A 13,157-nucleotide genomic window follows, 5' to 3' on the forward strand; every position below is an offset into this window, starting at 1 on the left:
TTTCTTAGGTAAAGGTGCTGTCACTATTTAACCTGAATAGAAATACCCAGAAGTGTGTGTTAAGACTGCGACATATTTCTGAAGACATCGCTTCTCTGAGAATTTGATTCTCCAAATACATGCACAAGAGAGCATGTCCCCTCCATATTTATAACTTGAACATCAGTTGGAAGTTATTTTTAGAGGTTTTATCAAAGGACTCTTGGGGATTTTCCTCAAGATGAATTAACTGAAATGAAAAAAAAAAACTGGTTTCCACCTGGAGTTGTTTTATGTTTTTGATTTTCTGTTTGATTTTTTGTTTTGGCAGTAGCATTTTGACTGGTAGTAGAATTGTCAATGTTCTGGCCTTGTTACTGGCTTATTTAGTGATATAAGTCAACAAGTAAAAGGATCTCTCCTTTTATTGGAAATCATTCCCAAATTATTCTGGAAATTTGGAGGACATTAAGTAACCAGGCCATGAGATCGCTCTGTAGTATCTTTTCAGTGTTTTGCAGATCTATGTTATTCCAATACTAAAAGGGTTTTAAGGTGATGTAAAAATGCTACTCACTGAATGCTCATCTGCAGAGGATTCAAAGCAAAGCAAGCAATAGAAAGTAGAAGCTGTAGCCCACCGAGTGGAGGAGTGGAGAGACTAAGTGGTTTAAAGACTGGTGCAGAATCCTAGAAACTGGTTGGGCTCTAAATGAGGGATGTGGAAACTAGCATGCACGCAGTAGCATTTTGGTGGTATGGGTCATTCCATGCAATGGAGAAGACAGGAAAGTGTAGAGGTAAAGCCCCAATGCATTGTGGGGAGTAAGGCTTATGTTTGGTAGGGGGGAAGGAATATGAGGGGTGGGTCGTGTGGGCTCGGTGTGGGGAGTCCAGGGGTAAACATACATACTAAATTTACTTTGAGAACAGATGGGTCTCTGTCCACTTCAGCAATTCTAGAAGCCATTGCGTAAGCTGCTGTCATCCTTGCCTCCATGATACTCTTCATCCTGGGTGTCTATTGATAGCCACAGAAAGCACAACATAATCTCATCTTCCTAGCTACCTATTGTAAGGTCCTCTCCTGGATGGCTAGCACCCTCCTCGCAGCAAAGTCTCCACCCAGTACCTGTGTTACCTAGGCAACTGGCACACCTGGAAGAGGTCACATCTGCAGCCGCTGAGGTCACATCTGAATTTGATGTGGCCACACCCTTCTCCACCCTTACCCTAGATAAGGCCTAGCCCAGGCCCAGAGGCTCTCTCTCTCTGTTCTTTTCTTCCTCTCTCTCTGCTCTTGTCTAGCTCCTCTCAAGCTCTTTTCTCTCTCTTTCCTCTCTCTCTTTCCCAGCTCTCTCTCATTCCCAGGCCTTTCCCAGCCACGTGGAGTGCCAACCTTGCCTGGTCCCAGCAGGTCTACTGAATAAACCTACCCCTTACCTGAATACCACGTGCTGGTGCTGTTCTTACTCGGCTACCTCTTTTAAAAACCTAACACCTATCGCTTGTCACCTATCACGGTTCATGGGCTGATTCACACAAAATGGACGTGACAGCAAGACTGCAGAGATGTTTGTCAGACATTTTATTTATCAATCCATTCACAGCTTAACCCTCACAAGGAACTTGAGAACTGCCCTTGAAGAACAGAATGTAATAAGCAGAGACTGGGCTGGGAATGTGGCTTAGTGATAGAGTACTTGTCTAGCATGCATGAGGCCCTGGGTTCGATTCCTCAGTATCACATACACAGATAAAAAATAATAATTGAAAAAGTAAGCAGAGACTAAATGTACACAACTAATACAATAAAGAGAGATTTTTTAAAAAGGTAAGCTTGGGGGTGTAGCATGAGCAAGGCCCTGTGACTACACACACACACACACACACACACACACACACACACACACACACACACACACACACACACACACACACACACACACATACACACAACCTAATGTGACAAATTGGCTATCAGATGATAAAACTTCCTATGAAAGCCAAAAATGGGAGAATTTCCTGCTTATGATAGATTTGAGCTGAAGTGTCAACAGTAGACATGCAAGAAAAAAGAGAAAGAAAAAGGTCCTTAGTGTGAAGAATGTGGAAGGAAAAGCCCCACACAAAGAGAAAAGGGAATGTTCTAGGGTTATAGGAGTTCATGATACAGAGTATCAAGAGTGGGGAAATGGACACAACGGACTCCAGTGAGAAGGCTCCTTGTGGCCAAGAAGAATTCCGTGGGAAGACAGCGAGTGACTGCCACATACATACAACATTAATAATCCAATGATGTTTATTTCCCCAATTTGGCATCCCTGGTGAAAATAAGACATCGTTTGTATCATTAACTGTTTTTTTTTTTTAATGACAATCAGTTACGAATTTTTTTAAAAAATATTGCGGTTGAAAACTTAGAAAGGAGACCATGCACAGCCACGCTCAAAGGAGTCAGACCCGGCATTGCAGGAAAGCCTCGTGTGCCAGCTGATCGTGTGAGTGCTGATTCCGTGACCAGTGACCGGGCTGCTCTGGGGAAGGGCCGGCAGAAGCCTTGCTCCAGGTCTTGGGCAGGGCTCCACGGCCAGAGTGGTGGAGTTCTGTCCACTGTGGTGCCCGACGGCTCTGAGGGTCAGTCCAAGCAAGGAGCAAACCTATGCCTTTCCCCCTCAGCTTTGCCACCTGAGCCGGAATGAGGACGGACGCATGGCGTACTCAGCATGGAACTTTATGAAGACCCGATTTGAGGAAGCCACGAACGGAGCTATGCTCGTGTCCTAAAACAGAGGGGGAAAAAGGTGTAAGTCACACTGCCCTAAATTTTAAACATTTTTGTTAAACAGGGTAGCCTAGCTAACAATATATACTGCATAAGGAATCTCTGTAGAATGTACAGTGAAGCTGAACATATTTCTAGAAGTAATCCTGCCAGGAATTAATGCAGAATAAAGGCTGTGGGAAATGATGTGTGTGTGGGGGGGAGCAGCGTGGAAGGTTGAAGGCCATCTGGTCTCTTTTTGGAATAATGAAAATATCCTGTTCATTTTTTTTTCTTTTTTGGCGGGGGGGGGGGGTCGATTGTGGGGTTGAACTCAGGGCTCAAAGCTAGTGCTCTACCATATTGGCCCACAGCTCCACTTCTGGTTTTCTGGTAGTTAACTGGAGATAAGAGTCTCATGGACTTTCCTCCCCAGGCTGGCTTTGAACTGAGATCCTGCATGAGTAGCTAGGATTACAGACTTGAACTACCAGTGCCCAGCTTAAAAATAAAAATTATTCTGATCTACTTTCTGATAGTGCTGAAAAAGAAATCACTTTCCCTCTGTCTCATCCTTGACCATGTTGGTCAGAAGGCCTGAGTGACCTCGGGCCAGCCACATTCAGCCGACAGCTCCCCCAGGAAAGTGATGGTTTTACAAAATGAGAGGGTAGAAAGGGCATGCACCCACAATCCTGCATGAGTGTCAGGGTCTTACTTGATGTTTAAGGACCTATCAGAACTTTGCAAAAACAATCAAACTGCCAGCCACTGTTTCTTCAACGAACTTTCAGAAACAGTAGATGAAAGGCAGCCAGGTGTCCAAATTTTCTACAGTTCTGTTCTGTGTATCTACAAGTGAGTATAAGTATTCAACTATGTGTGATGAGGTGAGATCACACAAAGAGGCTTTTTTTTTAACTACATCTTAGCGCCCTTAGACATTCTGACCAGAAGGTTTAGGTTTTCATGAGAACAGGAAGCTCCTAATGCTAAGTAACTCAGTAGGTGATGGATCCCTAAGGCAGCCTACAATTGGATTAGTCGTAATTTAACACATTTATACCAGGTGGCACACGTGCTCCCAGAGAAAGTGAGAAACTAGACTTGCTAAAGGCTTTGTATTTTGGGGGGGGGGGGGGGGAGAGATTCGGTTGTGGGGTCTGAACTCTGGGCCTGGGCGCTGTCCCTCAGATCTTCAGCTCTACCACTTGAGCCACAGCGCCACTTCCGGCTTTTTTCTGCTTATGTGGTGCTGAGGAATCGAACCCAGGGCCTCATGCATGCAAGGCAAGCACTCTACCGCTGAGCCACCTTCCCAGCCCCAAAGGCTTTGTAAATTTTGTACATTGCCAAGTATCTGCCTTTAGAATTCCATAGGACATGAGTATCATTGTTTAAAACCAACAAGTGTGTATTGAAAAAGGTTGCACTCACGGCTCCACAGTATGGCCCAAAGGGTGGCGAGTTTACATCAGGTCCATTGTAGAGGATGAGGTAGTTCTGGATACAGTTTCCTGGGTCGTCGATGATGACAGGGTCAAAGCTGATGGTGAGGGGCCTTCCAGAAGGAGCAATGACAGTCCATTCGCAGTGAGTGTTGTTGGGATATGTGCTAGGAAAGCCAGGGCTGGTGAGCAAACCAGCATCTCCATAAAGAGTTCCCCCACAGCCTGCAAGGAAATGATGGATGGTCACCAGCTTGATTGGGGAACACTGAATGCATACAACTGGATGGACACACTACCTTTTGCCATGAGACTGCTTTTCCTGTCCCTAGTGGCTGAGACTCTGCAAGAAACACAGAGGCAGCCTCCTGCCCCTCTTCCTTCTCTGGACTGCGCTCTTGTTCATGGCCCCCACCCACTCTGTCCCTGCCTATCATGGCTGTCCCCACAGCTGTCTTTTGCAAACTGTAGACACAGAAAGGAAACACAGGTGGGAGATGAGCTATCTACAGGACAGACTAGATTCTCTTCTACCAATTTTATTTTGCAGGTTTTTTCAGATGTCTGGGGACATTTTCATAAACGTGCTCTTCCTCTCTTGGGTTAAAGCTATTGCCATGAATAAAATGCCCTTTAGTTATTGAAGAAATAGTCAACCAAAATAGGTCTTTGCTTCCCTAGACTGCCAATTCTCAGGGCTGCCCAGAAAGGACAGGGAGATACTCAGTAGTTGTCAGAGAACTACTCTGGCTGACTAGATCAAAAGCCTGACAAAATAGAATTTATATAAGAATTCTAAATTCTTTAGACCTTAGATATACACACACACACACACACACACACACACACACACACACACACACACACACACGTATCTACAAACACACATATATGTATACTGTGCTCAAGACTAGCACTCTACCACTTGAGCCCCAGTATCAGTCCCAGCTTTTTTGGTGGTTAAGTGGAGAGAAAAGTCACAAACTTTCCTTCCTAGACTGGCTTTGAACAGCAATCCTCAAATCTCAGCCTCCTGAGTTGCCAGGATTACAGGCCTGAGTCACGGGCAACTGGAGATAAACCTTTCATCTCTCCTACCACCATCACATCCGATAACTGAGTGTGAGTGTCTCACCGGAGGGTGATGAGGTCCAGAGGATTTCATAGCCATGGTTAGAAATGTCGCTGTTGCTCTTAAACCGCAGATACAGTTTATTCCGATGAGAGAAGACAGGGTTCGGCACTAGGGTTCCACAATACTTGCCGATTAATGGCGAGCTGTTGTCACCTCCGTTTCTTATCTGCAAACAATGAGTTCCTTAATTATTGTGCTCGTATTAAATATATAACTTCTTCCACTTACCATAGCTGCACATTAAGGAAACTTGGGTGGCTTTTGCTTATGCTTTGTGTTTTTATGTAGTTAATAATGAAGGATTTTCTAAAACTATATGCTGAAGTCACCAGCTCTTGGAAAGGGAAAAATGGTCACACTGCAGATCAACAACCATTTGCATCCAACAATATAGAATAACCTATAACAATCAAAGCACCAAGGACATGTTTGTGTGTTGTTTTGTGGCCTGTTCTGGGGCTTGAACTCAGGGTCTGGGTGCTATCCCTGAGCCTCTTTGTGCTCAAGGCTCTACTCCTTTAACACAGCGCTACTTCTAGGCTTTTCTGAGTAGTTTATTGAAGAGTCTCCTCGACCTTCCTGCCCGGGCTGGCTTTAAAACTGTGATCCTCAGATCTCAGCCTCCTGAATAGCTAGAATTACAGGCATGAGCCACCAGCACACAGCTCAAGGACATGTCTTAATATAGTAATTGGTGCTAAGATCCTACCATCTTTGCTTTGGAGGAAACTTTTAAAAAGACTACTTAAATTCTAGAAATGTAGAGGAGGCAATATTGATCAGTACACTTTGTAGTGTGTGTGTGTGTATGTTTTGCTTAAATGAAAAATATAAAGTGGCAATACACAATGCATTACACAAAGTTCAAGACAAGGGGGTGTTCTGTGTGGAAGAAGGAAACATTGCGATAAATCGATACAATTTCTGACTATTGTTTTCCCATTCCATCTCCCAGCCTTACAACAGGAAGAAGTTGGCTAGAGGGTAGATAGGCACCCTAGTCAGTTCAGTCCCTCAGCCTGGGTCCTTCTTACTCTGCTTCTCTGTACCCCCGAGAGCGGCCTGATGACTGGCAGGCAGTGCACAAATGGAACGCATTACTACCAATCAGTGCTGCTTTCCTTTGTCTACGAACTCTGAGCAATTACCTACCCCCCCCCCCCCCCCGTGCCTTTGTGAAGCCTCGCTTTAAAAGTTTAAGCCACAGAGGTGCTCTGGGAACAGTGTTCCTCTTGCTGGGATGGACTAGGCTGGAGAGATTCCTGCAGGACCTACAGGGCAGCCAGAGGGAGAGAGCTAGATCATTCGGGTGCTTGTTGTTGGGTTATTCTGTTAAATGTTTAAATAAAGTGGCCATGGCCCCAATGGAGAGCCTGGGAAGGATGCTAGAAAGCCCAGCCTGCCCCTGCTGTAATCTTGACTTGGGGTCTACTTCCCTGAGGAACAGAAGGAACTTCCACTGAAGGTGGTTACAGCTTTCTGTACCCACTCATCTCCTCAAAGGAGGAACAGAACAACTGAGGGAGGGGGGAGGGGGGGGAGGGGGAGGAGGGGGGAGGGAGAGAGGGAAGCATCTCCCGGTGGTTGAGAAGGGCCGAGAGGGACCAAGTCAGCTGAGAATGGGTAGGAGGAAAGAGCAAGAATACAGTTGCTGGTGTTAAGAAGCAGAGGAGGCCTTTGGTAGAGGGAAAATGCTTGCAGCTCCCAAGAAAAAGTAGCTTTAAAAAAAAAAAAAAAAAAGCAAATAACCAACCATTAACAAAACCTAGCAGAAGAGAAAACATGCCAGAGATGAAAAAAAAGGAAATTTTAGGTCATCCATCATTGATTTAAGTCACACATCATTTAAATAATCTGCAGATTCACATTACCTCCAAGAAATCGTGTGAGCATTCATTTGTGTCTTCCAGGGCAAAGGACTGGAAGAACAGGGAGATGTTGTGGTCCTGTGGTGCGTTGAGAATGACCGTGCAATCCATGTCACCACTGTAATTATTTGGCCATCCCGGGCTCTTCAGTGTGCCAAAGGCCTGGTTATATTCTCTGTTGCAATCTTAGAGGGGGGGGAAATCAAGTTAACGGTGTATCCAATGATTTAACGTTGCTCCGACGTGCCAAGAAGCATCCTGAAAGTCTATTACATTTGGCCAAGCTTTAGGAAAAGCAGACCCAGCCTCTCTGTCTATCTTTGAGCTGAAGGAGACATGAGAGAGGGATGCACCCAGCGCAAACACAGTCCAGTGCCTATTAGTGCTAAAACACCCTTGGGGAACATAAAACAGCACTTCTTCCCAAGAAGAATATTCCAGAAACCTTTGGATTTTTCTGACCATGTTTAGGCATCAGTGGCTCACGTTTAAACCTTTGTTTTTTTGGACACTAAGACCCTGCCTCCCAAGTAACAGTTCTGCATGAGAATTTTTCTTAAAATCATTTAGCGAATCATTTCTTTGATTGAACTGGCTAATTATTGTTCCTTTACATTAAAAAAAAAGTCAAAGTAAGTTTGTTTGAATCAAAGGCAGTTTTAGATGTAATCAAGTACAATATCAACATCACTCAAAGTATTTTCTGGAAGCAAGCTTTCAGGTACAAAAACCAAATAACCCTTTCAAAGCACCATAGTTTTCATTTTTTTATAATTATTTTTAAATGTACAAAGGAGTTGCCATTTAACAAAGCGATTTAAGAATACAATATATCTTGATCAATGTCACCCTTTCAATATTCTGATCCATCCCTCCCCTACTATTCCCTCACACTTCTTAATGTTGTAGTATGTATATTGGATTCTTTTTTATTTGTTTGTTTATTTTTTGGTCTATCATGCAGTTTGAACTCTGGGCCTGGGTGCTGTCCCTCAGCAATTCAGCTCAAGGCAAGCACTCGACCACTTGAGCCACAGCATCATTTCCAGCTTTTTTGTTTATTGGTGCTGAGGAATCAAACCCAGGGCCTCATGCATGCAAGGCAAGCGCTCTGCCACTGAGCCACCTTCCCAGCCCCCTACATTGGATTCTTGACTGCATTCCCCCCCCCTTCCCCTCTTCATTTTACAAAGCAATTTCCTAAGGCATAGTAATTCTTAGCTTTGTGAATATTCTACAAATCACAGAGCCATCAGCTCTGTGGGCAAAATAGTTAAAATTGTATGATATGAACCTCACACTCCCATAAAGCTGTTATAAAAATACAAGTGATGACCCTCTGTGCATGGTCAAAAGGATCATTAATTAAATAATTGGTATATTTTAAACATGAGTACATTACATTTATATTCAGTTTTCTTCAGGAAATCAACTTCAGTCATTTGCTAAATTGGGCCTTTCTTCTCAAGAACGTTGAACTCTATGGGCATAGTAGCCATTTTCGAGGGAGAGGGGAGCAGGAGGTACTAGGATTTGAACTCAGTCTCACCTTTTTATTAGGTAAATGTTCTACAACTTCAGTCATGTTACCCCCCATCCCCCGTATATGTCCCTCCTTTGTTTCATTTTGTTTTTTTTTTAATAAGGGAAACATCTTTTTCTCTTTATTCTTCTACCTCACTTCAACACATAAAAGAGGATTTCTTGTTTGTATATCTAGTTTGATACTTACTGGACTTATGAACTATGGAGATTGGCATCTTCCATAAATTAGAGCATATTCTCAATAACATTTTTGGCTTTTCTGTTTCCTGGATCTTACATTAGAATATTAGGACTATGACACCATCTCCATATACATTAACTTTTTTTTCAAAGTATTTTTTTTTATTTCTGTGTCTCTCTGTGGGAGAACTTATAATAACATTTTCTTTTCTTTTTTTTAATCTCATCTCTTTCTTTTTATTATATTGCTGTTTGAAGAGGTTTCAATTTCATAAGTCAGATTATGAATACAATACATCTTGATTGATATTACTCCTTCCTTCCTTCCTTCCTTCCTTCCTTCCTTCCTTTCCTTCCTTCTTCCTCCCTCTCTCTCTCTCTTTCTCTCTTTTTTCTTGCTTTAGTTATATTTCAGATGAGGTCTCATATCTTCCCCTAGACTACAGTTCTCTTCCCTCAGCTTCCCAAGTACCTGGGATTACAAGTGTGCACCACTATACTGAGTTTGAGCTCTTAACAAGCCTGTTCAAGAGTCACTGTAACCATAACTGTAATCACTGCCTAATTTTTTTTCTAGAATAAGGATGACATTCTCGTGCTCACCTGCCAGCTGGTAGGTGAAGCTCACTTCCGAGTCTCTGTTCAGTACCTCAGATTTGAAAAGGACGATTGCAGTGTGGGTGGAAGAATAAAAGGCTGGCACAGTGGAGACATTGGTGCTGCAGAACTGCATTCTGGAGTTCCCATTATTCTGAAAAGAAATGGAAGCCAAATTGCATGAGACTTCGTTTCTGAAGAGAACATGCATATTGCAAAATAAACCACATAATAATTATGGATTAAATGCCTGACAATGGAAACTGGCTGTGGTGTTGGGATAGCACTCAGGAACAAGATCCACATCTGTCCTTGGAATTAAGCAGGGGTCCAGCTTCCCAGAGAGCAGAAGGTGCGGGGCAAAGCTTCTGTCAAAACCATAAACAGCCAGGTCCAGAAGTCTCATCATGACATAGCTGCGGCCTGGGGCCTGGTTTGGAGCAGAGCCATGCTACTGGCCCCACTTGAATGTTTCCAGCTACAGCTTTGTTCACAGTGGGAGTGGAGCTGTAGCTCAAGTGGTTGAGCATTTAGCCTTCTGTTTAAAAAGCTTGGGGGTGCTGGGCGCTGGTGGCTCATGCCTGTAATCCTAGCTATTCAGGAGGCTGAGATCTGAGGATTGTGGTTCAAAGCCAGCCTGGGCAGGAAAGTCCGTGAGACTCTTATCTCCAATAAACCACTCAGAAAACTGGAAGTGGTGCTGTGGCTCAAGTGGTAGAGCATTAGCCTTGAGCTGAAGAGCTGAGGGACAGCGCCCAGGCCCAGAGTTCAAGCCCCACAACCAACAACAACAACAAAAAAAGCTCAGGGATAGAGCTCAGGCCCTGAGTTCAAGCCCTAGGAACAGAACAAAAAAGAATTCTTTCAGGGGTTGAAGGCATGGCTAAGGTGGTAGCACACTAGCCATTGAGTGAAAGCATTAGCTATTGAGTTGGACTAACCCAAGGCCAATCACTTCATCTAGCCGTAGCTCCTGAGAGCATGCGCACTCCTGTGAATCCCCGAGTCGGCTTGTGCCTTGCATGCAGTCCCAACCCTTCTGAAACACTGGGGCAACACCTATCACTTCTTGTTTTTGTTTTGGTTGTGGTGGTGGTCATGGGGCTTGAACTCTGGGCCTGGTTCCTGTCCCTGAGCTCTTCAGCTCAAGGACAGTGCTCTACCACTTGACCCACAGTGCCACTTCCGGTTTTCAGGTGGTTAATTGGAAATAAGTGTCTCATGGACTTTCCTGCCCAAGCTGGCTTTGAACCTTGATCCTCAGATCTCAGCCTCCTGAGTAGCTAGGATAATGGACCTGAGCCACCAGCACCCAGCCTTCATCACTTCTTGAAAGCCTTGGGTAAATGCCACCAAATACTTATCAATTCCTTCACAGAACCAAATGGTACTAGCCAGGACATCAGCAGCCCCTCAACCACACATGTGTCTCTAACACCTGTAGTTCCCAACACCTTCTGAGCACCCCTATCTCCCCCATCAACTGAAAACAGCTGTTATGGACTTGTGCATCTACACATGCTCCATCCTGACTCCACCATCTGTATCTTCTGAAAACCAACGACATTGATAACTACATCCAAGCTTCTCCACTTGTGCTGGGGCTCTGGCTGGAGGAGGCCATGCTGGTACCAGTCCTTACAGTGGAGAGTGCTGGGTGGTGGAGGGGATAAGAGTTTCGCCCTGTCCCACATTTTAGCATCTATCCACCAATGTGTCCACAGAGACTCTCAGACCCTTCTCATTAGTCTTCCTCCTTTCCTCCCAGTTATATTCCCTTCACTTACTAAATACTTGTGGTTGCTTAGCTATTAGTTGTTTTCTGTACCCCAGTTCTTTTCTGATCCCTTAGAGAGTTGAGTGTTTTGGAAGACAGCTCATTAAACATCCTCACTTCAAACTTCTTAACCCCTGAGATGAACGTCTCTTCCTGCCATGGTTGTCCACCCCAAGGTCAATATCCACCTCCATCCGATAATCCCTTCACGACCCTCCAACTATGGCTTCATTTCCACGTTCCCCCAGCCTCTCCTTCTGTTTGTTGTTATCTTTCCTTCCAAACTATCCAGACTGAAGACTTGTTTCCTTTCCTTTTCTTTAATCATCTAGGGACATTTTATTCTGTTGGGACAAATATCGAGTTGTATTTGAGGCTGTGTCCCAGAGTTGCCTTGTGGTCCACAGCCTTTGGTGGTCAGATGAGGAACCTGCTCTGATCACATTCTTTTTCAGCTTCATAAAGCCAGGGGGAAATGAAAAGAACTTTGCCTTATCCAATTGGCTATGGTTCTTTTGATGAGGTAATCACTAGGGAATAGGAATTGTGTTGTTGTTGCCAGTCATGGAGTTTGAACTTGGGGTCTGGGTGCTGTCCCTGAGCTTTTGTGCTCAGTGAGAGTGTTCTACCACTTTGAACCACAGCTCCACTTCCAGTTTTCTGGGGGTTAACTGATGATAACTTTGCTGCTCCAGCTAGCTTCTGAAGCAATCCTCAGATCTCAGCCTGCTGATTAGCTAGAATCCTAGCTAGGTGTGAGTCGCCAGGGCCTGGCTGGAAATAGGAATTTTGTCCTGAAAACCTCTGTCTATGTAGTGGTGACAACCTACTGTCTTGGCTACCATAGGACATATGCCAGTGTTTAAGATTTTCCCCAAATTCAGCATAGCTGGTGTCTACCATGCACTCTGAACATCTGAGAACTATCCAAACCAAATTTTTATCTCCCCCAACACAACAGGGAGAAATGGGAACTCCCAGATTTACCATGAGGAGAACCTTAAACATGGAGGAGGAGACAGAGAGAACTCTGCTACTGCCAACTCATGGGAGTCTGTACATGGCATTCTTGGAATAAGGAATGCCCACTGTATACATTTCCTGGGTAATGTCATCACCTCATTAGTCCAGCCCCTACCCACGGGACGAGGATGCTCAGACCTTTGAATCTTGGCGCACTTATATCCAAGCTGTCTTCTAGTGACCCCACCATGGGCAATTAAGACTCATATCTCTCCCTCTCCCTACCCACCCCCCATCAATTTCTTTTTCTCTTATAGCACATTAACTGCATTCTGACTGAGCAGGTGTCCAATGGTCCCCTAGCCGATTTTCTGGATTCCCACATAGATCCCTTCTATTCATCCTCTGCACAGATCAGCTGATCATGGGTGTGGCCTGTGTGTGGGACTCAGTCTCTCCTAGTGTACCCCAGGTATGATACCCAGATATCCTTAGAAATGGGACATTTGAAGTCTCCTGTCCTACAGGTTCCAGACTCACAATAGACGTGAGTTGGGGAGATCTGTATACTGCTGAGACAGGATGCAGGATAGAACTGAGACGGTATGTGGTTTGCAATTGGGAGGGCCTGTCACTGTTACCTGCGGCGAGTCCTGGAGCTCTAAGTAGTTCTGCTCGCAGTCCGGGGAGAGCAGCTTCAAGGCATCCACGGTGATCTTCACCTGCTGCTGTGGCGGTGCCTGGATAACCCACGTGCACATGGAGAGGGGGAGGCTGGGGTTGGTTAAGTGTGGTGATGAAAGACTTTGTGGAATCCAAGTTGCATTATATGTTCCACCACAAGGCACTGGGAAGGGAAGAAGCAAAGTAGGAGATGTTTTATTTGTCATTTATAGACACG

General features: G+C 44.7%; 1 protein-coding gene across 1 annotated transcript in view; it reads right to left on the minus strand.

Annotated features, from left to right (window-relative positions):
• Window positions 1-1,552: 1,552 nt before the first annotated feature.
• The window catches only part of Cubn (cubilin), a 230,570-nt gene continuing 218,965 nt past the window's right edge, over window positions 1,553-13,157 (minus strand). The window contains exons 62-67 of the mRNA XM_069990436.1: window positions 12,898-13,103; window positions 9,523-9,670; window positions 7,198-7,379; window positions 5,327-5,492; window positions 4,181-4,416; window positions 1,553-2,762 (exon numbers count right to left, since the gene is read on the minus strand). Of these exons, the coding sequence (XP_069846537.1) occupies window positions 2,655-2,762; window positions 4,181-4,416; window positions 5,327-5,492; window positions 7,198-7,379; window positions 9,523-9,670; window positions 12,898-13,103 (1,046 nt within the window). The 3' untranslated portion in view covers window positions 1,553-2,654. The remainder of the gene's footprint in view (window positions 2,763-4,180; window positions 4,417-5,326; window positions 5,493-7,197; window positions 7,380-9,522; window positions 9,671-12,897; window positions 13,104-13,157) is intronic.

The sequence above is a fragment of the Dipodomys merriami genome, unplaced genomic scaffold, assembly GCF_024711535.1.
Source record: "Dipodomys merriami isolate MVZ:Mamm:240054 unplaced genomic scaffold, mDipMer1.0.p SCAF_4, whole genome shotgun sequence".
Lineage (NCBI taxonomy): Eukaryota > Metazoa > Chordata > Mammalia > Rodentia > Heteromyidae > Dipodomys > Dipodomys merriami.